Here is a 26,146-nt window from a genome sequence, read left to right as displayed (position 1 = left end):
AACTGAGAGATGTCTCTGGCCACTCGGGTTCCTTTACTTACATATTGTTTATGACAGTCTCATCTCAAAGGTAGGGGCAGAGAGCCTGGAAGTGTTTACTATTGGTCTGGCGTTTACAGTATACGTACCAGTATATAGTTTTCAGTCTCCCATTAGTCTGTAGACAGGGTGTACTGGGACGCAGACCTCAAGGCCTACTTGGAGAAACCTCCAGTTCCTCTTTGACTAGAGACTAGTGTCTGCCTTCAGTGTCCTGACACACAGCCTATGCACTGAGCAGTCATAACATGATCTGACATCCCCCCTTTTTCTTTTTAATTTTAAATAATACTTTAATCTTTGCATTTTGTAAATCACAAGTTGACCAAATGGCTGTTAGGTAAAAGACTTCTGATACAGCCATATGATATCTCCAACTCCATATACTCAAAAATATGTATCTGCATGAGTCACATTACCAATACATTGTCCGCCATTGTTTCCTAGGCTTGCACACTGGCCAGAAGGAATGCAGACGTCTTCCTGAAATACCTACACAGAAACAGCGTGAGCATGCCAGGAATGGTGACGCACATCAAAGCTCCAGAGCAGCAAGTAAAAAGTGAGCATGCTGCCACTCTGCCTCCCTGTAGCTTGTCCCCAGTGTCCTGCTCATGCTAGTGACAGCCTCATTAGCTGTCAGCTCAATAACAGGATAGGAAGAAATACATAGGCCGGCAACACACTGAGTAACTAAGTATAAAACAGAGAACACAGCATTCAGGTTGATAGTTACTGTCATTGCTAGTTAATATATGTGAGTGAATGTATGGTCCAAAATGAAAACTGTAGTTTATGTGCTAGTTTTAAAAGCTAAGTCAGAAATCACATACCAATATTGTGGCTATGAAGTACTTTCAGTGTTGTATACCTAAGACATGCTTAATTAATAAAAGCAAACGGCAAAGTGTTATATAGTTTAGTATCACTTGACTATAATACAGTTTTGTTTTGTTTTATTACTTGTAAATGGATTAAAAAAGATCTGGGGAAATTTATACCGAGTGTAATTAATAGGGCTGGTGTATATAGACATAAATAGATGAAGCATGAGCTGTAGAATAAGTAGCTGCCTTACCAGTGTCACACAGCTGAAACAGCCTTATTGGTAAACCCTGTATCATTGACTCTGTGGACTGCTGGAAAAATTTTGTTTCTCCTGCAGTCTACTTGGTAGAAAAGGTTTATGCACCTCTTAGAGTAAGGGCAAGAAGATACGGCTGCCTGTTACCTATAGGTATGCTGCCAGTATAACCCTCAGAAGTCAGTCCAGGAGTCAGACAAATGGTCTCTTGGGAACAAGAGCCACCCTGGATCCCTGAAGGCAGTTAACACTGTGCTTAGCTGCTTCTGGGGGAAATTATTACTAATCAGTCAGGGCCAGAAATGAGAGCAGAGAGATTTCTTCAAGCGTGAGTTGCCATTCGTACACAGTGCTTGTGTGGAAGTTCTAGCTTAATATTTCAGTGAACTTAATATTTTCAAAATAGCTGAGCATGGTGGTGTACATCTTTATAATCCCAGCACTCAGGAGGTAAAGGCAGGCAGATCTCTGAGTTCAAGGCCAGCCTGGTCTATAGAGTGAGTTCCAGGATAGCCAGGACTACACAGATAAACCCTATCTAGAAAAACAAAAATTCAAAAATCGAGATGAATATATTTCCTGTGCGTTCAATAACTGTAAATAAAGCTCATGGTGCCCTGCTCCTTGGCAGAGCTATTGGCTACTGATAGATCTGGGAAAGAGGCAATCATTGCCTTCATTAACATGCAGTGATGGTGCACATCTTTAATCCCAGCACTTGAGAGGCAGAGGCAGGAAGATCTCTGTGAGCGTGAGACCAGCCTGCTCTACAAGAGCTAGTTCCAGGACAGGCTCCAAAGCCACACAGAGAAACCTTGTCTCGAAAATCAGAGAGAGAGGGAGGAAGAGAGACGCCATGGCAACTCTTACAACTGAAAAACATTTAATTGTAGTGGCTCACTTGCAGTTTAGAGGTTTAGTCTGTTATCATCATGGCAGCATGCAGGCAGGCATATGGTGCTGTAGAAAGAACTGAGGGTTCTACACCTGGATCAGCAGGCAGCAGGAACAGAGTGAGAGCCACTGCATCTGGCTCAAATTTCTGAAACCTCAAAGCCCACCCCCCAGTGACACACACACTTCCTCCAACAGGGCCACATGTCCTAATCCCTTCAAATAATGTCACTCCCTGTGAACCTGTAAGAACCATTTTCATCAAAGCACCACAGATGCCCAAATGTGTGTAAATTGCATAATACCATCCTTATTGGGCATTTTTGTGTCCTGCCACATTGGCTTCAGAACCAAGGGTAAGAGAATGAGGAACCTGCCTCAGGTGCTGAGAGCTCACACAGGAGCATCATCATTTCTTAGCACAGTCTTTCTTGCTGTGACACAAGTGTGAACATCTAAATGAAAACAAGTAGGATTCTCAGGTGTTTCAATGAGAGCAAGCACCAACATCTTCTCCTTTTCCACCTCAGATATCTTGAATGAACTCTTCCAGCGGGAGAACAGGGTACTGCATTATTGGACCATGAGAAAAAGGCGGCTGGACCAGTGTCAGCAGTATGTGGTCTTTGAAAGGAGTGCCAAACAGGTCAGTGCATACCAGGCTCTCCAAGCCCTCTACCCATGCTCACACAGGAGTGCTCAGTGGGTCAGAGCTCCACCCATGCTCACACAGGAGTGCTCAGTGGGTCAGTGCTCCACCCATGCTCACACAGGAGTGCTCAATGGGTCAGTGCTCCACCCATGCTCACACAGGAGTGCTCAGTGGGTCAGTGTTCCACCCATGCTCACACAGGAGTACTCAGTGGGTCAGTGCTCCACCCATGCTCACACAGGAGTGCTCAGTGGGTCAGTGTTCCACCCATGCTTACACAGGAGTGCTCAATGGGTCAGAGCTCCACCCATGCTCACACAGAAGTGCTCAATGGGTCAGTGCTCCACCCATGCTCACACAGGAGTGCTCCACCCATGCTCACACAGGAGTGCTCAACGTGTCAGTGCTCCACCCATGCTCACACAGGAGTGCTCCACCCATGCTCACACAGGAGTGCTCCACCCATGCTCACACCTCCTTTCCTAGACTGGCAGATTTTTGTTCCAGAAGCCCTCTTTAACTCGACAGTGTGATGCCTTGTGATAAAAAATAAACCCCCTGATGAAAGTGTGTCGCCCAGTTTGTTTCACACTGTATAAGTGTGTTGTTTGGTTTTCCTGAGCTGCCTTTACCTCACACTTAGAGCTTCCGAGAGCAAGTCATCGACACAATTATCGTTTAAGAAGCTTTGTTGAGTCCTGCTTAAGTGCTCATAGCAGCACAGCCGGTGCTTTCCTTGTATTGCTGTATTTATATATTGAAAAAAAAAGTCAATTTTCAGGTAAATAGGGCTAAAACTAGGTAAGAAACATGACAGAAATTCTAATCATTTAAAATAATGAAAAAGCGTTTGGCTGAGGCAGAGATGTGAAAGGGGTCTGTTTCAGGGCGCTGGGATAAAGCGCATCTAAGGAGGCTGTCAGAGAAGATCATTTGAAAGTAAATCTATTCACTTATTTATGTCTTAAGCACTAAGATGCATTTCCTGCTCTTTGGTCTCTGTACTGGCAGAGAAACACAGATTTACTTTCATTCACTGGGCTTGGGCTGGGCATCCTCTGTGTAAATGAAGTGACTGCCTGTGACCCCGAGGGCTGCTCCCTGTGGTAGGTCCATGTTGACCTCTGTCCTGACTGAGACTCCAGTGTGAGCTGTTTGTTAAACCCCCCCCTGCACAGCACCCCCCTTCCTGACACAAAACATTCAGCCAGCTCTTGCTACCCAAGGAGAAATGAAACTTCAGCTTAGGTTTCTCACATAGGGTACAGATTTTGTTCTGGTTCATACGTTAGTTTCAAAGGACAGCCAAGTCCAGAACTCCTCAGCTACCTACAGGTCATGGACCTGGGATCTGATTCTCTGTTGACCTTGCTGTCATCTGTAATGTGATCCAAACAATGGCAGGCTGTGATGTTTCATAACATTCCATTGCATTTCCCTACCGTACTTCTAAAGGTGTTCCACCATGCTTCATGTTATGGAGGTGGCTTTGGTTCCTAACTAGGCAGGGCTACACATCCTTTCCCATGCCTTCTCTCTCAGTTTACAGACAAGGTACACTAAGCTACAGAGAGGCACAGCTGTGAATCTTTCTCCTGGTATTGCCGATGGGGACTGTCATGTCCTGAGCTCTGCTGCATGTGTGATGTTGGCACCCTGGTTGGCATCCACTGCTCACCGAAAGTCATCATCTCTCAGATTTTGCAGTTTTTAAGGGTGACACGCTAAGATTACTAAATGGATACCACTGTTCTTAATGGCAGTGTGGAGAGGTGATGTGGCGTCTGTGGTACCGCCTCCGGGCTGGTCATCCTTCCTGGTTCCACCTCCCAGAGCCTCCCTCTCTTATCTCTACCACTGAAGCTGCCTCTCAGGACTGAGTTCACACTGTTCTTGGTTCTTCCACTCCTCTTATCTGTCCCGGGTGTCTCCCAGCCCTGACCTCTATTTCGGCTCTCAGATGTCTAAGTTCCTGGTACCTCCTCAGCGTCTCTCCATTCGGTCTCACCAGAAGCTAACCTGCACTCCCGAGTCCCTGTGCCCGGGCCTCAACTCTGATTGTCCTCAGTTGGAGTGGTGAGGTGTGTCTTTGATCCCCACCTTTCCTTTGTCCTCCTTGCCTCCCACCTTTGTTTCTTAGTCTAGGGTGCTGTCATCCGCACTCTACCTTCTCCATCCCGCAGCGCCTCTGTCTGTTCTCCTCGTCTCCGTCCCATCCTTTCTTATACAGTACCCATATTTGCTTCTGCAACAAATTCCAGGCTTGCCTGTGACCTCCATGGGCTGGCCTGCTCTCCACAGCCTCAGCTCTGCCCCTCTGCTCCCTCTCCCTGTGGCAGGCCAAGCTGGCCTCCGGTCACACGTGTGCCATCGCCTGTTGCCCTTAGCCCCCAGGTGCCACCTGAGACTCTGCTTCTGGTGGCCTCCTTCCTTCTGACAAGGTCCTCTCATTCTGGCTGCCATCTGTGACTTGATTTTCATCTGTCTCCTTTGCAGTCTGTAAGGTAGGGGGGCAGACATCCTGTTCGAGGCTCCTCATGGAATCTGACTGCAGATTGCAGTTCAGGCCACTGTCATTCCTGGTGCCGGCCTCCACAGGAGCAAACTAACTGATTCGACCTTCTTTTCTATCAGTGATAACATTGTTTCAGAGATGGAGTGACCATCTGTAAGCATGGGGAAGCAAATGTCCAGCTGATAGCTGAAGGGCCCCACTCCGTGGCTTGATTTCCTTTCCTTTTTTGATATAAAAATTCCACAGATGGGACTTGGGGTGGTGGCTTAGGAGGTAAAGTTCTTAGAACTAAATTTAAACCCCAGAACCAACATGGGGGAAAAAAAAATATCGAGCTATGGCAGTGTAGACCTAACAGTCACTGCGCCGAGGGAGGCAGAGACAGGCTTATCTCTAGGGCTTCGTGGCCAGCCTGGGCTACTTGATTTGTCCCAAGCCAGTGAGAGAAACTGTCTCAAAAAAAAAAAAAAAAAAAAGAGTGGGTGACTCCTGAGTGATGACAGCCTAAACTAACCTGTGACCTTCATGAAGGTTCTCTACACATGCAGGAATGTGCACATGCGCGCACACACACACACACACATACACACACACACACACACACACACACACACACACACACTGCCACCGATTCTAGGATACATAGACACACCGATTTTTTTAAATGCTGATTTTCCTTAGCTCAGACCTATTTAGACTCATATGTTTAAACAAGTCTAATTTCATTAAGTATTGGCACCCGAACCTTGCTTCAGGTGTGTCATTACACTAGAAAGGCAAAGTCACGTCTTCTCCTGACTGCTCCCCAGTGTGGAACTTATGCACAGTGTGCAATGGGTCCTCTGCAGGACACCCCCAAAACACAAGTGAACACCAGTCTGGGTGTTTAGGTGGACAAGCACTCTGGAAAGGAAACCCGTGGCCTGCAAAGACTGACCTGCTTCTGTTTTGACCTGAACCACTGTGGCATTAGAAAACTGGTTCCGTTCCGTATGTCCAGATGATTGGTATCACAAGGTTTTCAGACCATCCTTTACCCACCTCTGTGTTCTTGAAAAGAGATGTTGGTTATAGGTTCTCAAACTATCCTGTCATTAGGCCTGTAGGTTCATGGTCAAGAACCGTTGCTGCATCAGTGACAGAATTCTTTTCCCCGCCTTACTCTTTAACCCTGGAGCCATGATACTCCTATCAGCATTATGTCTGTATGAGGGGCTGTGAATGCATGCCAGCCTTGGCTATGTGGCGGGGTGTACAGAAAAGTCTGCTTCCCTTGACCATTTTTGTATTCCTCTCCTCTAGGCATTAGAGTGGATCCATGACAATGGAGAGTTCTATCTTTCCACACATACCTCGACCGGGTCCAGCATTCAGCACACCCAGGAGCTGCTGAAAGAGCATGAGGAGTTCCAGATAACTGCCAAGGTAAATCTGCATGGGAATGGGCTTCTGCTCTGTTAGGCTTCTCGAGCTCTCCCAGCATAACCTAGAACATATACTGCAAGGAAAGGTACTTGTCAGAGGCATCACCGAGAAAGGAAGGCCTGTGACACCGGAGGGATGGCTGCCCGTCAGCTGTGGTGCTGTGATGCCCTTCCCCAGTGGGAGCTGTAGTTTCTCGTTTTGTTTAACCTGTGCCTGTGTTCATCTGATTTCCATGACAACTGCCATCTCTCCTGGCATTTGTTCTGTCCTTTGTGTTATTTCTTGGCTGTCTTCCTCTCATTTGCTTTTTGAGTTACTTCACCAACTCTTGCTGTTTTCCTCAAACACGAAGGGGTGTATTGTCAGTCTTCTGTATTCTGTGTCTTGTTCATCCTCATCATCGGTTCCTTGAAAGTGTCACAGTGGTATCGATCACCACACTCCATTCCCAACATGACCATGTTTACAGCTGACAGAGCCGAGGTCAGCCTCAGTTACTGTTGTTCATGTGTTTGTGACACTAGAGTACTGCCACTTTTCTCCTGAAGAGAGAACTGAATACTTATGTAAGGATTGTATACATCTTGGTGTCACATTGGCACAAATCGTTCCCAAAAGCAGGCTTCCCAGGGGCTGGTTCTGGTTTTTATCTCATGATAGGGTTCGAACTGCTTAGAATTAGTTCCCTTCTTTATGATTTTCTTGTTTTGCTTTTTCCAGAGTTTATTTTTAAATAACATTTGTTTGTGTTGGGCTATACATGCTACATCATACATGTAGTGGTTGAGGACAATTTGTGAATCCTGGGGATCAAACTCAGATTTCCAGCTGACAGCAAGTGCCCTAAGAGCTTGGTTGGTTTTTGGGTGGTTGTGTGCTCTGAAATAGTTTTAAAAATACATTTTTAATAGTAGATTTGAGTTTTTAGAAGATGCTGACAATTATTTCAGATTTAAGAGTGAAAAATAAACGACCAACCTGAATAATATTTTTGTTTACAAAACAAACAAGTGTTCCTATAAAGGTATTTCTTTAAAAAAGAAAGAAAGAAAAGAAGAAGGAAGGAAGGAAAGAAGAAAGGAAGGAAGAAGAGAGCAAGCTGGCTGTGATGGCATGCACATACCTTTAACCCCAGAACCTGAGAGGCAGAGACAGATAGATCTCTGTGAGTTTGAGGCTAGCCTGGTCTGCATGATATGTTCCAGCTCAGCAAGGGCTTCATTGAGAGACTTTGTCTCTAAAATGAAAAAAAAAAACATCTAGAATAACTCTCTTGTGTGGCCCACAAGCTTTGAAAACATTAGGACTTTTTCAAACAATTGGTGTCACAATAGCTACTTTGTATTTTGCCTGTTTGTGATTTTGTTTCTGTAATATTATCTGGCTCCTCCTGCTGACCTCTCCTCCTTGGTTCCCAGCAGTTTCTGAGTTGTTGTATCCCTGGTCCTGTTCATCTTGTACTGAAGCTAGAGAGCTGGTTCCCCAGTGCAGGGAGGGGGAAGAGGGAGGGATGTTGAACACTGGGGAGGGAAGGACTCAAGCGAGGTAGAAATTGCCCACTGCGGAGATTCCAAGAACATCCAGAGAGCAGACTGGTCCGGTGTCTAAAGTGAGGACTGTGGTTTTCCCTTCCTCTGAACACAGCACATTCAGCCATGTAATTCTCATTTTTGTTAGTACAGACACAAAATCACTAATACTGTGAGTATTAAAATTCTGTATGTTTCTCCCATGATCCTTTGATTGGCAAGGAAGTGCCTGATTGTGCACCTAGAGGTAGATCATAAAACAGCTATTTTCCACCGCTCTGTTTTCCGGTCATGTGTCCACCTCCACAGCCTGTTCACAGCCCTGGAACTGCATTGCTGCTGACTTCAATCATGGGCCCACCTTGTTCACCAAGGGAACATGTGTGGGAGGTTTTCCATTATTCCTAAACATTCCTTTCTAATGAGTTTAAGTATGCTTTTGGAAGTATAAAACTGTAGTATGCATATCTTACTTCATGTGCTTTGTAAGCTATAAAATTGTAGGTACCATCTGAACACACTGTTTCCCAAGTCTATAGAAGTATTGTTTTAATTACACATTATGTTAGGCGGAAATGGTGAGGTTTGCAAAGAGTGCTCCTTGCTGTCTTCTTAGATGTATGTTGACATTGTTATGGGTTAGGTCTGAGTCAGGGGCTCCTTGGTTTGTCAGGATAAAGTAAGGTTTGTCTTGGTTTGCACCCATTACCCTGTCTTAGTGTCTCCTAAGAAATCATGTTTCTCACATCCCATATCAAATCCTCAGCTCTCACAGGACAGTGTCCCATCTGTTGCCATAGTTAAAGTACTTTGGATGTTAAAGCCATAAAGCCAGGGAAAATTTCCACATTTCTGTCTTACTAAGACTTCTCGACTTGGTCCCTTTGTCATGCTTAGTGCGGCCATTTCTCCAAGGGTATGTGCAGGTGCCATATGTGTCTGGTTCCCAGGCTTCATTCTTTTGGGGTAGATTTCTATGCCAGGCTACTGTGATTAGGCTCTGCAAGGTTGAGGTCTGAGGAGACATTCAGAACAGCATGCTCAACACAGTCTTCGCACACATCACTGCCTTCTACACCACTTAGAATCTTGTAGTCAGCTCCAAATGTCTCCCTGGGTCCCATCAGTAGTATCCCTAGGGCCAGAGGCCGTGAGCATCTATGGGCACAGGCTGTGCACTCTTTTGGGTCTTACCTGAGAACATGATGAGTAGGGCCACCATTGTTGTAATTTAATAAAAGCAGTGTTCGTGAGAAAGAACCATGTGACAGGGTTCAAGCAGAGGGGTTTTTAATGGGGATAGGGATCATAAAAAGAGGGACAAGGAGAGGGGAGACCAGCCTCCGGAAACAGGAGCAGCAGGAGAGAGGAGAGAGAAAAGAATGGGGTAGAGAAGAAAGAGAGGGGAATGGAAGGTGGGCAGGGCCCTTTAAAAGGGAACATAGTGAATGTGCACAAGTGGTGCTCTTAGTGGCTGCAGCCGAGGATGATCCTGTCAGAACCCCAAGGACAGGCCAGTACAGGTGCCTGAGTACTAACAACCATAGGGGTTCAGCTCATTTTCTCCCACTCCTTAATGTCTGCCTAGCAGGCTGTCAGTCACAATGCTTATGTATTCTGTGTTATGACTACCTACTTCCATAATAATGGCTGGAGTTAGCAAAGAGGATGAGGGTAAATGTTAATTGCTATAATATTCATAACATTGCATATATTACCATAATATTTCATACTAAAACCAGTGTTTGCTATGTAGACTTTTGGAAAGCAATTTTTTGGGTTAATATCTTGCATCTCTCCTTGACACCGTAAGGATGCCAGAAACATAATTGTTAGCAGTATTTTAGAAATCTGGTTATTTCTAGAACTTTCAGGGTTTTACTGCTAGAAACAACCAGATTTCTAAAATCTTTTCTTGTGTGGGGAGGTTTGTCTCAATGATCCAAAATCTAACTTAGTACAAAAAGATTGATAAATTTATGCACACAAAAAATAAATCTATTGAAACAGTACTTTACCACAAGCAAAGTCGTAAGGACTGAAATCCCAGGGCAAGTTTTCATTTTACATCCATTTTATGGTTAGGGTATTGAATCTCCTGGATGTGTTTTTTAAATACCAATTATAATTAAAATGTTTGGAGAAAGGAACTTTCCAGGGATTGTCAGATGGCCCCTCATCTTTAATCACATTTGTCTCCTCTCTCTCTGTCTCTGGAATTGTTCCCGTGCAAAGCTCATGGCTAGCACATTCCGGTTAGAGAAACAGACCAGTGATTGTAAATGGGTAGAATATATCTAGTGTACATATTAAGTAAAATTTGAACACAGTAACCATGGGCAAAGGAAGCAGTGTGATTTTTGGCAAGGTGGGAACGGAAGGCTGGTTTGAGAAGCCTCTGACTCCGGTTGGCGTTTCCTTTTGTCTGTTTAAATGAAGTTGTGCAATGAAAGCTTTTTGTCTTGTCTTGCCAGTCTTTACACTTAATAAACCTTTCCTATTTTAACTAGTTCAGTGTAATTACTGTCGGCCTATTGTGTTACTACTGGAAGTTGGTATGTTTGTGATGTGTTTGTTACTTATAAGCAAGTATTCCTTTAGCTTCTTGGCGGTTTCATTTCTGTATTAATGTCACCAAGCTATATGGCCTTTAATATGGCCTTTTGTTTTTTTACTTATTTATTCCTAGCAATTAAGATACTAAACCCTTAAAGATTTATCTATGCAGCTAGCATTATTTCCTATGGTGGCTTCTACCACAGAGGAAGAGATATTAGTATAACATCCCCTGCTGTTGGAGGGGACATTCTCACAAGGGGGAAAAACAGCAGTCATACAAAAGAGAAATAATTTACACCATGTTAGAAGATGATAAGTCGATGGGAGAGTGGCTGAGATGGAGCAACTGCGCTTTGAAGGAGGTCTGTGGAAGGATTTGGGGCCTTCGATGCAGACAGGGTGCCACTTGCCCTGTGCTTTGGGTTTCTGTCAGCAGGGTTCATGTGCTTCATAGCACTTTCCTGTTGTTTTTGCAGCAAACCAAAGAGAGAGTGAAGCTATTGATACAGCTGGCCGATGGCTTCTGTGAAAAAGGGCATGCTCATGCAGCAGAAATTAAAAAATGCGTGACTGCGGTGGATAAGAGGTACAGAGATTTCTCTCTGCGCATGGAGAAGTACCGGACCTCTTTGGAGAAAGCCCTGGGGATTTCTTCAGATTCCAACAAATCGGTGAATTGCTTTGTACACACTGGACAGTAGTGATCTCGGTCCCCTGCCATCTCTGCTGCTGTCATTAACCGGCCTCATTGACTCTTATTCCACAGAGCAAAAGCCTTCAGTTGGATATCATCCCTGCCAGCATCCCTGGGTCAGAGGTCAAGCTTCGGGATGCTGCTCATGAACTCAATGAAGAGAAACGGAAGTCTGCCCGCAGGAAAGAGTAAGCCAGCCTTGCCTTCAGTGGTGAAGGGAGTGTCAGGCAGCCTGCATACAGGCTGCTGGGCGAGCTTGGCAGTCAAGTGTCTGAGAGCTCACTTAGCTTTTTCAGCTGACTTCTCTGCACCCTGACCTCTTACCCCACGGTTCAGTGTCTTGTCCTGTTTTCTCTGTGCCTTCCTTTCCTAGCTTGACAAATTGTTTGCCGACAGTAGTAGGGGAAATTAACAACTCAAATGTAGGTACTTAAAAACTTTGTAAACTATGCTTACTAGACAAAGATCTCCCTACCCCACACAGTTCCTACTCTGGTATTTTTGTTGCCCAGTGACATTTGGCAACATGAGAGATTTGATTAGCTTTCAGTGGGAACGGGGAGGGAGGAGTGTATCTGGATCCACAAGTATGGACTAAGGCACTGCCCAGCCAACTTGTACCCCTCAGGAGAGCTGAGCAGCCAAAATGTTGCCCTAGGAGTGCTGGTGAAGTGTTTTCAAGTACTCAGACTTAGTAGATGGCTGCCATTCTGTTTTTTATTTACCTCCCTCAAGCCATGAGGTATACTGTAGGTATAATACTTCTAGGCTCTACATTTTATTTCATAAATCTCCATAATAATAGATTATAATAAAGAGTAAAAAGCATATGATTTAACTGAACTGAACAATTCTCTATTCATTTCAAGGTTCATAATGGCTGAACTGATTCAGACGGAAAAGGCTTATGTGAGAGACCTTCGAGAGTGCATGGATGTAAGTCTTCTGCTTGTCCATTCAGATGGAGTTTAAATTTGCTATTTTATTACTATCTGATGCTTGCTATGGGAGTAGACAGTATAGGTTCCATGTTTCCCATGTTCTGTGGTGTTCCAGGAGTGCCTTGGCTCACTGCAGAGATGACACAGCACTAATCCTCTCATTCACTTGTCACATGATAGCCTGGCTGGCATTCTCTTTGTTGAGAATAGCGGCCTAACAGTTATGGCGCCTGATACTGGGTCACACCCTTAGTGTTTGTTGTACCTTGTGACAGAGATTCATTCCAAATGTGAAGCTTGGAATAAGCTAAAAGCTATAGCAAATCTTCCCAAGTGTTAACGGCAACTAAGAAAAGACTTTTTTTTGTGTTTACTCAAAGGGTTCACTCTTTCATACACTCTGCATTTTTTCGTAAGCTTTCAGTCCCTGTTTATAGGCTGTATGAGTGGCTGCTTCTTGAAAGTTTGCAATTTTCTTTCTAATCCCTCTGCTTCCTTCCCTGCCAGACCTACCTGTGGGAAATGACCAGCGGGGTGGAGGAGATCCCTCCAGGTATTGTTAACAAAGAGCTCATCATCTTTGGGAACATGCAGGAAATCTACGAATTTCACAACAAGTGAGTGGTTTTCGCTCTGGGGGATGGTTTATTAAGATCTACACACTGATGACAAGTCCATTATGAGAAAAGATGTGCAGCTAAGTTTAGTAGAGTTCAAAGATTTTGTTGAAATTTGGCTGGAGCCAGTCAGCTGTGTATATTTAAATCTCCTCTTCTACTTTGAAATACAGAGTGTGGTGTTTTTCACTGTGTTCATGTCACTGTAGTGTAGATCAGAGGTAGGCCTTCTGTCAGAAAAAAAACACATGTCTGTTGGCCAGCCTCTCCCCAGCCCCTAGTAACCACCAGTTACACTGGATTCCTAGCATTTGACCTTTTAAAGGTTCTGCATATAAGTGAAATCATGAGTATTTTCTTTCCAGCTACCCAATACTAGTAATCTTCCCAATGGAGGCTGCTAATTTGAAGTTTATGTTACAAGGGATTTGAAGACCAAAGTGACTGTTTACAAATTAGAGTAACTCACCTTAGTCAAGAGCTACAAACTTTGTTAAACCTTAAAATGTAGAGGACACAGAACTTTCCCATTCCTGTCTTATCTTATTAGTACAGTGTTGTCAACATCTTCATAATGGCACTCTTTCTCTGCTCTACAGCATCTTCCTAAAGGAGCTGGAGAAGTACGAGCAGCTGCCAGAGGATGTGGGACACTGCTTTGTCACCTGGGTAAAGGGCCTCCACTACTCATTGCCTCTCATGTGGTGGAAGCCAGCAGGGAGGGCGCTGTGCATTTCTTCTCAGTTGCTGTCTTCTGCTGATTCCCCTACACCTAGAAAAATGCACCTTACCTCACAGAGTGACCCTCTCTTGGGGCCACGGGGATATGGTCTTATTGATCGTACTGGTGGCTTGAACTAGAACACTAAGCAGGCCAAGCCTCCACTTGATGCTAGGTTTGTCCTAGATGAGGGCCCAGTGTGGCTCAAGTAAGAGACTCTTGCCCAGACCACGCCTCTTAGTGTGCTTGCTTTCTTTTGAAAATAGTTTCTTCTGTTGAAGCTCACTGTCCCTTAGTCCAGAGGACTTACTTTCCACGCCAGAGGTTTTCATATTGTGACTTGTGGTTGGAAGAAGACGTCTAAATAAAAAGTTCTTACTGTTTTTTTTTTTTTTTTTTTTTTTTCTCTTTTTTCTTTTTGCTATAGGCAGACAAATTTCAGATGTATGTCACATACTGCAAAAATAAGCCTGATTCTACTCAGCTGATACTAGAACATGCAGGGTCCTACTTTGATGTAAGTAGTAGAGTACTGAAGATGCCGTGAGACTGTCCAAACAGAAAAAATGCAGCAGCACTGGGAATTCTTACCACGGTGCTGGATAATACTCTATCTTCATATAATGGGGTCTTCTTTTATGTTTTTATTACAGTGTGTGTGTGTGTGTGTGTGTGTGTGTGTGTGTGTGTGTGTGTGTACATGTGCATGCACATGCGTTCACATGTATGTAGCTCAGAGGACAGCTTGCAGGAGTTGGTTTTCCCCTTCCACTGTGTGGCTGTCTCCTTGGAGATGCATCTTGGCTCCTCAGGCCCTGTAGCAGGCACTTTTACCCACTGAGCTATTTCATCAGCTCCTGTTCGGGGATATTCTTACATGTGCTTCTGCTTAGAATGCTTCTACAGTGTTAGACGTTATATGCCTGTAAGACATTTAGGTCTTTAATATAGACATACTTGTCACTATTCCCTATCTATAGTCATTAATTTTATATACAAGATGATACATAAAGGATATAAACTTACTAATCTCATGCAGTTCCCAAAATGACCTACCAATAAAGTCCTCCTGGTTTGACTACCAGGTCAAGTAGATGTCCATCGATTGTGTGCTTGAGTCAGCTTGGTATGGGTCTTCTGCTTTTCAAAGATAGTGCAGAGAAGTTGTTTGTGTAAAGGGGGAGGGACACAATATTACTAAATGTACTTTGGGTTTCAGAACTCATCAAGTATGTGGCAGATTGTGCCTGGCAGAAGTTACTACTGAGTACACAAAGTACCTTTAGTGCACAAGGCCAGGGAATGTGGGATAATCCCTCACAGGAAAGTCTGACCTTTACTTTTTCTGTTTCTAATGAGACCTGCCTATGGATGGCCCTGTTACAGCTGTTTATGCTCTGGGAGGACTAAATGTACAGTGATGCCTTGCCCAGCCTAATGCTCTCTTTCCTGTCTGATATTTCACATGCCCCTACAGCTTCATGATTAGATGACACTCAGTACCAGAGCTCCATGCAGACTACATGTATAGAAAGCCTAAATAATAAGAACATGTGCATAGCCAAAACTTTAAAACAAAACAACAACAACAACAACAAAAAACCTCTGTTGGACTAAGAAGATGGCTCCCAGGGAAAGGCTCTTGCCACCTGGCCATAAGATAGAAGGAGAAAATCAACCCCTGCGAGTTGTTCGGTGGCCTCCACATAGGGGCCATGGCTTGTGATTGGCCCCCAGATATATAAATAACAATAAAGAATAAATGAAGTTATACCTGCCTGGCAGATACACACCTTTGGTGTCATTGCAGGTGTCATTTTAAAGACATTTTGGGTTCTTTGGGCACCTTATGCCATTCAATTATCCTTTCACAGCAGCAAGCATTACAGGACACCTACCTGTCATGTGCTTTACCAGTTGTTAACTGGTGAGCTGTCCCTGCCTTCCTGTGAGGAATCCCAACACAGTAGCCTCAGATTTATAAGCACTGTGATTGCAAGATGCACAGTAGGAAAGTACACACTAGACACAGTGTGGACCACCCTTCCATGCAAGGAAGCCCATAGACTTGGAGAAGTTTGTGCTGGTATTTTGACAGCCCTCTAAGAAAAAGTTTATTATTTCACTTGTCATGGATTTGGATCGAGCACTTGTCACTGATGTGCTATTGTCGCCAGTTTTAGTAGTGTGACCCTATGACAGCTTTCCTCTTTTTGCTTTATTTAAATGTAGGAGATACAGCAGAGGCATGGGTTAGCCAATTCCATCTCTTCCTACCTTATTAAACCTGTTCAGCGAATAACAAAGTATCAGCTCCTTTTAAAGGTATGTATGAAGCCTCTTCAGTCTGCTGAGTCTCTTAAATTACACATCACTGTTTTGACATGTATACTCTGTTTATGTGAATGTATATGACATCTGTTCTGTGTGTATGTATATGTGTATGTATATATACGTGTATGTGTATGTATATGTGTATGATGTATATGTGACTTTCTTCACTGCCATTCTTGACCTATCTACTTTCTTATTGAAGCAGTTACATGAGATTGTATTTCCTGGTTGTGCCCCAAAGGTATGATTGGCACTTGCCTATAACATAAAATGGCCTCTGACTGAGAAATAAGCTGTCAGCCTTTGGTCCTTCTGTATCCTTAGACTCCAGCACTGACGGTGGACCAGACATTGCACACGGCATCCTGTACATGTTTAACCCGCAGCAGTGCTGACCGGAAGGTCAGGAGCATTGCTGACACCTGTCAGCTTTGAGCCCAGGTCTGGCTGATGCCTGAGTTTTCCGTTGAATCCACATCACCCCACCCTCCTGCTCTTCCCTGTGACTGCTAGCCATTTATCACATTTTACAGAACTTGCTCATACAGATCCCAAAGGCTTCTGACATTCTGGCCTCAGATAAGTAAGTTTATCTGAAATTGCCCTTACAAAATTTAAGTTATGATTAGTTTCAACAGTATAAAGGTGAACAAACATCACAGATACATCATGTCATTAATTCATGTGTTCTCACTGCATTAACTGTAAAAACTATTTTCACTGCTATTTCATAACTGTAACTTTGCTACTGTTATGAATCATAATGTAAGTATTTTTCAAGACAGAGGTTTGCCAAAGAGGTCTTGACCCAAAGGTTGAGAAACACTTCTCTAGTTTACTGCTGACCACACTGTTATGTCACTCTTGTGCATCACAAACACAAGAGTGTTGTGCTGTGACTAATTGTAGTCCTGGTACCCCATGAAGGTATACTTCAGACCCATCAGGGTGTAAGCTTGCTTTCCCTGCTGTCCTCTTCACATGGCAACTGATGGTCTTTCAAGTAGCCCGGAAGTGGAATTACACACATAGATCCCTCAAGAGGCGTGGCTCATCTGCTAGAGCCTCCCTAAGTACCCTGCACAGAGGATGGGTCATCTGTGGCTTGTTGCTGTTCTGATGCAGGGTCTGGGGAGACAATGACACTGTGGGGTTGTGTGGTTAACAGGGCAGGTGCACTCTGGTATGGCTGTCAGTTGTCCCCAGTAGCTGCTTATTCCTCACAAACAGTAACATTGTGTTTTCTCATTTGGGGACTGTGGTGGTTGACCAGTATGCCAACTTTATCCTGAATTGTGACTAGATCTGTCTTCCCTCATTGTCCTCATTCAAGTAGAGTAAACTCTGTTGCCTATTGAGTAATTCACTTTTTAATTAAAAAAAAAAAAAAACCCTCCCAGTTGGTTAGGTTTTTTGTTTTTTTTTTTTTTTTTTTTGTTTTGTTTTTTTTTTTTTGTTTTGTTTTTTTTTCTTGAGTTTTCATTGATTTCTGATATCTGCTGAGATGTTGCTGGCAGAACGAGCAATTCTGAATCCTTTGCTAGTTCATTGTGTTGATCTTCCTTAGGAGCTGCTCACATGCTGTGAGGAAGGAAAAGGGGAGATTAAAGATGGCCTGGAGGTGATGCTCAGTGTGCCAAAGCGAGCCAATGATGCCATGCACCTCAGCATGCTGGAAGGTAACAGGATGTACCACATCCCTAATGTACAGCGGCAGGATCTCCACTGATACTTTGTGACAATGAGTCATCTTCTTTCTTGACTTGATGAAAACAGCCACATCATTCTACACTCCAGTAGTGCTTTGCATCACCTACCTCATATCTAATGCTACCTGGCTTTCCTGCTAATGGAGTAGTAAATGATGAGCAGAGACATTGAGACCCAAGGTTATAGAAGGTCTTCTTACTTCCCCATTTGCATATCCATTGATAGGTGTTTACCCAAAGCAGATGTCTGCTGAAGCAAATGAATTTAGTGTGTACCATGGTGAACAGAAATTAGACAAATGCATCCAACAGGTATTACAGCAATTCCAATTTGCACCAATGCTTCTGTTTAATAACGCTGCTTCTGCATTGCCCAGATTAGCCTTGCAAAGGGTCCACCCCAAATGCGTGTGCTAGTTTATGCCGTTTTATTGGTAGCATCGAAAAGTGTAGTAATTTGAATGCAAGTGCCACTGTGTAGTAGAAACTCAGAGATCAAGCAAGACTGATCTTTCTCTAGTGTAAAATAACTGATTGAAAAGCTGTTCTTCATGCTGCCATCAAAGGGAGGGACTATTCTGGCCCATTCCTCTCCACCCTCTGTATTTTCTACTTGCTCCAGTAAGCTACAGGACCACATTAACATTCCACCTCACAGGAAGCAGAGAGGTTTGTGGATAAGGAAACCCCACCAGCTGTATGCATTTATTTTTTTCACTTGTCAAGAGTTGGGGTGCCTAGTCCTTCCTAGCAAAGAAAGGGACTGTTGAGTGAAGAGCTCACTTATGGTGGCCCTGGTGGGAGTGTCGACTCTGAAGAAGAGACAGAAATGAAGGAAGTGAGCAGCCTTCTACCCCAGACGCTGCTTTGCTAAGACCTGGTGGCCATGTCTGTGACAAAAGGGTAGCTGGGGAGGCCACCGTGTGGCCAGGCCAGGCTGACATCATGCACACAGCATGCTAGACTCACAGAAGATGCGCTAATGACATTGTCTCCACCGGACTAGAATCAGACTGGTTTGTGGTCAGTGGGGTGGAGTCCTTCTGGTCACAATGAAGGCTGTGAGTGAGGGACAAGGAGTTGGGAGTTAGACCAGACCTCAGATGATGTAAGCCAACAGAAAAGAATGGGAAGTAAAGAATAAAGCTATGAGGATCCCCTGAATTTTTGAGCTTGGGAAAATATATACAAAGTAGTATTCAAGGAGGACTTGTCCTTCATCAGGAGGGCCCCCCACGAAGAGCATACTATCAGGGAGTGGGATTGAAAACTGACCAGGGCAGTTTATAGGTCAAAGTGAGGATGCTTCCTTCTGAGTCTGCTTGCTTTTCCTTTGAACTGACTTGCCTGCTTTTGTTTCATGTTGTAGGGTTTGATGAAAACATTGAGTCTCAGGGAGAACTCATCCTGCAGGAATCCTTCCAAGTGTGGGACCCCAAAACCTTAATTCGGAAGGGCCGAGAACGGCATCTCTTCCTCTTTGAGATGTCCTTGGTGTTCAGTAAAGAAGTGAAAGACTCTAGTGGGAGAAGCAAGTACCTCTACAAAAGCAAGTTGTTTGTAAGTGTTTTTATCTTCTTCAGGTATGGTGTCTGCAGCCTGAGTCCACTAGAGGGCATGCTGGTATTCTGTGGACTTAGGGGTTCTGTTCCTGAGGTGCATAGCTTCTACCTGCAGGGTGAATAAATGCTGTAGGAGTAGATGAAGTCCTGTATTGTCTGGATGCCCTAAGCAAGCCCTCATAACATTTTAATTATCTTTTTAATCCATAAATACCAAATTGTATGCAGGCAACCTTACTGGGTAGTCTTACTACAGATTCACAATAATGAAGGTTTGATTTCCTTTTCTGTTAGAAATTAATTTATGAAAAATAAATGTGTAAATAAATTTGAAATTTTTATATTAGCAAAATATCATTATTAGAGAAAAAATATGTAATAAAAAATAGTGTTTGAAAGATTCCCCAGCCTTATCCATGTGGAGACCATTGGAGTGTTCCCGTAATTTATTTTGGTTCCTATCCCATGTGTGTTTCTGGGAAAAGGAGCCTGCCTGGAATGTTGTATTACTATCCCACACTAGCCAGCCCATGGCTGTGCACTACTGAATGCCTGCTCCCTAGAAGTCTCAAGCCAGGACAAACTCTGGTCCCTCCCTGCACATTGACCTTTCTCAAGGCCACAGCACAGAATTGCTGGGTGGAGGGAATGAGATGAGGTGAAGGTGTTCTTACCATCTAGAAAGGAACCGGAGTGCCATCAAGTCATCTTCATGTCAGATCTCCTTAAACCTTTTCAGACACCTCACATTTGAATGACTTAACTTACAAATTTTGATGATATCTGTAGAACAGGCAAACTCCCAGAAGAATAGAGATTTCTGAGTATGGAAACTTTCTTAATAACAACCTGGGATCTGCAAATTTCTACTAATGGGTTTCATTCCACCATCTTTGGCTGGTACCCTGGTTGTGATTATCATCTGGATCTTGCTGTGGCCTTACATCAGTTAGGTCACACTCCAGCTGGAAATTAAAAAGTATAATCTTGCCAGGTAGTGATTTTACTGCTGGCTTTAATCTGCTCTTGGAGGCAAGCTTATGTGTTTTAGGAATTGATACATCTTAGCTTAATTTATATTTTACAAATTAAGATTCCTGCAGAGGCCGCCTTTGGAGCCCCAGCTTATGAGTCATTTCCGTAGCTGGAGGGAAAGATGGGTTGGATCCCATCATGGGGGAGGGTGCCATGTTTTGTATATATCCCCAGACGAGATTTTGTCTCTTGTTATTAGAGTGCATGATGACAGGCTATGAGTTCACATCACAGATGAAATCCAAAGATTTTAGCCCTTTCTGCCCTCTGTCAAGGTGTGCCACTGGTCAGAGTGGATCATGGGAGCCATTTGAACTAGGAAAAGCCTGTGCTTGTTTCTAAGCTCAGGCTTTGTCTTCAGCACCTTCTGCTTGTTAAGTTCTGTTGCAGTCTCCGGAAGAGCTCAAAGGTGTTAAAGGCAAAAGCATTAGTGTGGTCCAATAGCAGCTTTCCTCCTACCAACTAAAGCAGTGGTTCTCAACCTTCCTAATGCTGTCCCTCATGTTGCGGTGACCCCCAACCATAAAATTATTTTCATTGCTACTTTATAACTGTAACTTGCTACTGCTATAAATCGAAATGTAAGTTTGTGTTTTCTGGGGTCTTAGGTAACCCCTGAGAAAGGGTCATTTGACCCCTGGGAGATGGGAGTCACAACCAACAGATTGAGAACCACTGAACAAAGTGGCCATCAGCAACCAAAGGCTGTTCTTTTTCTATGTCCTAATCCTACCAAAATTACACTGTTGTCTAATAACCTAATTGTCTTTTTATCCAGACCTCAGAATTGGGTGTCACAGAGCATGTTGAAGGAGACCCTTGCAAATTTGCACTGTGGGTGGGGAGGACACCAACATCAGACAATAAAATTGTCCTTAAGGTATGTTCATTTAGAGCTAGGGGTTTGCTGTGTATATACTTATTGTAGTGATAAATACTGGGTTTTGTTGTGGTTGTTGTTGAAATGTACAGATTCTATGTCATTTTATTTGGCTTTTTTTGCACTCTAATGGGATTGGTGGAACACACACACACACACACACACACACACACACACACACACACACACCAATGCAGGTTGTGCAGTTTGGCTAAGCATTTGATCTAAGCAAGGAAGGAGATTGCTTCAAGTCCCCTGTCACCCTGTCTCATACACTATTGGGTGACTTTGTAAGAGATGTGGGAAGGTGACCTATGGGAGGGTGAGGTACAAGCCAACAGCACTCACTATGTGCTTGACCTTGAGTTTGCAAAAAGGGGAACCCATGTATTTGTGTGACCCTGGACCAGAAGTTGAGGTCACAGATGCCAAGAGTATACACAGCATTGGCCTTTTATCATTTTTAGCTTGATAATGCTATTTAAACTTCAGAAACAAGAAGGCTGGTTTGGGGTATTTAGTTTCAGGGTGATAAAAATATTTCTAGAATTTTGATTTCAGGAATAGGGAGATAGCTCAGTCCAAAAACTGTTTGCCACACAAGAACAAGGGAAAAATTCAGATGCCCAGCACACACATAAAATGCAGGGCTTAGTGTTGGGGAGAGGGGGGATCAGCCAAATCAGTGAGTGACCCTGACTCAGAAAGTAAGGAAAAGACTTAGTAAAGATTTCCAATGTTAGCCTCTCTCTCTCTCCCTATCCCTCTTCTTCTCCCTCCCCCCTCTCCCTCTTTCTCCTTCCCTCCCTCCCTCCCTCCCTCCCTCTCTCTCTCTCTCTCTCTCTTTCTCACACACACACACACACACACACACACACACACACACACACACACACACACACACACACACTTGAGCACACAGCCAGATTCAATTTAAACTCTGTTTTGAGTGTACTAGCTTTTCCTAGGAATTGCAAAGAACTCTGAAGTTGTCTCATGTGCTAACTCCCACCTATATTTTTAGAAAATACAGGTGTAATTATCTTTTTGATCTGTCTGGAAAATACCGTAAGTGGTTTTAGGATGTTTTGGGGAGTGTAGCTCATAGATTCTAGGCTGTTGAGAAGAACTAGAGTGTGTTGAGACACTGATGTCTAACCGGCTCTTGTACTGTATCTCTTTCATGTTTCTAATCTGGATTTGGTATCTCTAGAAGCTGAGTTGTTCATCTGAAGATCATTCCCCCTCATCTGAGTCTGTTGACCACCATTGAAACCGCTCTATTTCTAAGAGCTGTATTCACATGTTCACAGCAGATTGTTTTCAGGGGCTGTATGTGAGCCGCCTGGTGGACTTTTGTTAGTCCTGATATTAAAGCCCCATAAAATATAAAGAGCACCTACAAATACATTTCAGATAACTCAACTTTTTCTATAGTTTACACTTGTTAAAATATGTTCAAGACTAAAACTTTTAAATATTTTTAGAGACGTTTGGGTAATACCTTCTGCCTTCCAGGAGGGCCACACGGAAGTGGCATGTGCTTTGGTTCTGGAGTGGTTGAGGTGGTGTAAGTGGTATGCAGTGAGGACGGGAATGTCGCTGTAGGTGTCAGTGAAGTGGGGATGTAGATGATGATGCCAGTCATGTCAGTTGTGAGAAGTCCTTTGGAAACTGGGAAAGATGGGGGCCGGGGGAGACCTGCATGTGCTGGGCGCAGGTGGTGGGAGGGATCCTGCCTCCTGATGGCTCCTCCACCTGCCCAGGCGTCCAGTATCGAGAACAAGCAGGACTGGATAAAGCACATCCGTGAGGTGATCCAGGAGAGGACTGTGCACCTGAGGGGAGCCCTGAAGGAGCCCATCCACATCCCCAAAACTGCTCCAGCAGCAAGGCAGAAGGGGAGGAGGTGAGTGGGTGGCCATGTTGGGAGAGAGCTCCCGTGCTCGGGATGGAGGCGGGCCGTCACCACCGTTTGTCTTGAACACTTAGAGCTTGTGTGGTTTAAGATGAACTGCTTTGTCAAGACAATTGGCTCCACTGGCTGAAAACAAACGAAGGCCATGTACAGTTCCTCTTCTTGCCCCCATCATACCCAAGGCATCGAAATGCTTGATTTTTCATTTCCCAAATGGAAATGAACCTGGGTTGGGGAAGTTCCCTGTGTTGAGAATTCAGCCAGAAGATATGTTAGGCACTTGCCATATTGCCAAGCTTTGAGCTTCACAGGATGGCATGGGACTGCAGAGATGGCTCAGTGGTTAAGGGCACTGGCTGCTCTTGCTTAGGCCCTGGTTTATGTTCCCAGATGTTCACATGGTGGATCACAACCATCTGTAACTCCAGTTCCTGGGGATCTGATGTCTTCTGATCTCTGTGGGCACCAGGCGTGTACATTAGTACTCATACATTCATACATGCAGGCAGAGGACTCGTACGCAGAATAAAATAACTCTGAAACAAAGCAAGCAGAATGGCTTGCCATCACCACAGGAAGGCTTGTAATCTAACATGGGTTTATTTCAGCTGGAAGATGGCTTTTACCAGTGTTGGGAACTGAGCGTTTCTGTGTTCCACTAGGGATGGAGAGGACCTGGACAGCCAAGGGGATGGCAGCAGCCAACCTGATACCATTTCCATCGCCTCCCGGACATCTCAGAACACACTGGACAGTGATAAGGTGAGCTGCCACCAGCGCTGCCCCTTTGGGTCAAGGTATAGTGGCTTAGCATTTTAAAGACAAGTGCTGGGTTCTATTTTCCATGGTAGTGAAGAGACTTCAAGGTTAAAGTAAGACTAATACTAAAGACTCAGAAAAGATCTTTCCACTGACATCCCATCCACCCATCTCAGTCACGTGATTTTATGTCATAGTCTTTGAAGACAGTTTACTTTATATAAACCTTTGCATTTTATTCATAAGCTAGAGAATCTATTGTTTAAAATCAAATTTGACCAAGAACCAAATATGTAAATAGGGAACTTTGTCTGAGGCACGGATGCCAACATCCTCCATGGCAGGCCCTGAGGTTTCCCCTTAGTATTTTTGTGTGTGATACATAGAACACAGAAAGTTCCAGAACACTGGACTGGGCCTTGGACAGTCATGACCACTGAAAGGACATATGTGGCTTTTGTCTAAGGCATTTATTTATGCAGGTGGGCCTCTTTAAAAAATGGCTCCAAATGTCTCAGGGTTGGTCTTTGTTAGAGTGTCTATGGCTGGGAAAACAAACCAGGACCATGGCAACTCTTGTACAGGAAAACATTTAGTTGGGGCTGGCTTACAGTTCAGAGATTTAGTTCATTATTGTCATGGCAGAGGCAAGGTAGCATGCAAGCAGACATGGCGCTGGAGAAGGATTTGAAAGTTCTTCATATTGATCCTGTAGGCAGCAGAAGCAGCTGTGTGCCACACTGAGCATGTAGCTTGGGCATAGGAGACCTGAAAATCCACAGTGACACAATTTCCTCCAACAAAGCCACATCTCCTAATAGTGCCACTCCTTATGGGGGCCATTTTCTCTCAGAACCGCCACATGATTCTTCTTGTAGAATTCAAAGACCTACAGAATAAACTGACAGTCAGTACAACTTGTGAGTCCTGGGTGGTAGACAGAAGATAAGAAAGTCCTGTGTCAAAGCCAGTAGACATGTGTTTTGATGAATGTTCTGTTCCTACCAAGATGAGCATCTGTTCTAACTCGAAAATGCTAGACCAGATCTTAAAAATAAAATGCAATATATAAGCATTTCCTTTCAACTGTGTCAGTTCAGAATTCACAGCTTCTCACTCCCTAGTACAAGCTGGTTTATTACTGCATGGTGACTGTGAGCCTTGGATTCTCAAGTCCCCTTGTACTCAGAGGCAGCCATGCCCATGATCCCTTGTCTTCAGAAGGCCAATGCTAGGTGATTGTTTCAGACCATGCATTGAACAGACTTTGAGGATTCACATTGTAGTTTCCAGAACAGAAGGAAATAGATTTAAAATCCTGCTCCTCTGAATGACCCACTTCCAAAGCCCTTCCAGTAGGGTTCATGGGTTTTTTCATTCTGCTTTTTGAATCTACTGAATAACAAGTCCTAACATTTAGAGTCCCTCACATAGCAGCTGTAGAGGACAAAAAATGTGCTTTTGCTGTGCTCGGGGCTGGCATAATAGTCAAGTCAGGAGATATTTAGTCACTCTGGCAGCAGTAAAAAATAAAGTAGATGGTATGGTCTGCCATTTGGCTTTGTTTAGAAATTTTGTTTAGAAATATACAGTCTGCATTTGGACACGTTCTATTAGAAAATACCAATTGTTTAAGGATTTTGCTTTTAGCTTTTTGGTACCTGAGGGAGTTAGCTTGTCAGTTTTTATGGAACTGTCACTTAGGAGAAAAGACAGACCAAATAATCGACAAGTATAATGACAAGGATAGCATTTACATCCAAGCAACCTTACTGGCCCTTTGTGAATTTCCCTCAAATTTTTCCAAGATATACTGTCATATATCAGCTCTAAACTTACTGTAGATACCAGCTTTAATGTTCATGAGAAATAAATCCATGGAATGAAATTGCAACAAGGTAGATGTAATGTTTTCCCTTGGAAGGCTGGTAATGCCTTTTCTGGAGGTTGGCCAGGGGGCAATATCAATTGTGTTTTGGGGTACTTAACAGGTAAATGGTTGGCTGTGAATATAAAAATGCCCTCCCCATCCTAGAATGGCCTCTTCATCCAGTGATAGGTTTGTACATTGCCCCACCCCTATCACAGCCCTGGTCCCCTGAGGTATGTCTAGTATAACATGATAGGGATTATGTGAACTTGGAGTAGAGAAGATTCTGTTTTTATTCAGTGTGTGAGGATGAATAGTTCTTGACCAAAGTATAGATTTATAGTAATTGCTTGTGTTGCCTTGAGGGTCTCCTGGGATGTTTGGATTTACAAGAATTCCCTTTTAAATA

The 26,146-nt window shown here is 43.9% G+C and overlaps 1 protein-coding gene across 4 annotated transcripts in view; it reads left to right on the top strand.

Moving 5' to 3' along the window:
• Positions 1-26,146, top strand: part of Trio (trio Rho guanine nucleotide exchange factor) — a 284,459-nt gene that overhangs the window by 177,805 nt on the left and 80,508 nt on the right. For all 4 annotated transcript variants that reach the window (XM_051182600.1, XM_051182598.1, XM_051182601.1 and 1 more), the window contains exons 19-33: positions 487-601; positions 2,548-2,663; positions 6,487-6,609; positions 11,174-11,368; positions 11,464-11,579; positions 12,261-12,327; positions 12,840-12,949; positions 13,549-13,618; positions 14,098-14,187; positions 15,903-15,995; positions 17,572-17,683; positions 19,083-19,273; positions 21,089-21,190; positions 22,957-23,099; positions 23,771-23,870. In XM_051182600.1, the coding sequence (XP_051038557.1) occupies positions 487-601; positions 2,548-2,663; positions 6,487-6,609; positions 11,174-11,368; positions 11,464-11,579; positions 12,261-12,327; positions 12,840-12,949; positions 13,549-13,618; positions 14,098-14,187; positions 15,903-15,995; positions 17,572-17,683; positions 19,083-19,273; positions 21,089-21,190; positions 22,957-23,099; positions 23,771-23,870 (1,743 nt within the window). The remainder of the gene's footprint in view (positions 1-486; positions 602-2,547; positions 2,664-6,486; positions 6,610-11,173; positions 11,369-11,463; positions 11,580-12,260; positions 12,328-12,839; positions 12,950-13,548; positions 13,619-14,097; positions 14,188-15,902; positions 15,996-17,571; positions 17,684-19,082; positions 19,274-21,088; positions 21,191-22,956; positions 23,100-23,770; positions 23,871-26,146) is intronic.

Source organism: Phodopus roborovskii, unplaced genomic scaffold (assembly GCF_943737965.1).
Source record: "Phodopus roborovskii unplaced genomic scaffold, PHOROB, whole genome shotgun sequence".
NCBI classification, from domain to species: Eukaryota; Metazoa; Chordata; class Mammalia; order Rodentia; family Cricetidae; genus Phodopus; species Phodopus roborovskii.
This window is presented reverse-complemented; position numbering and strand designations above follow the sequence as displayed.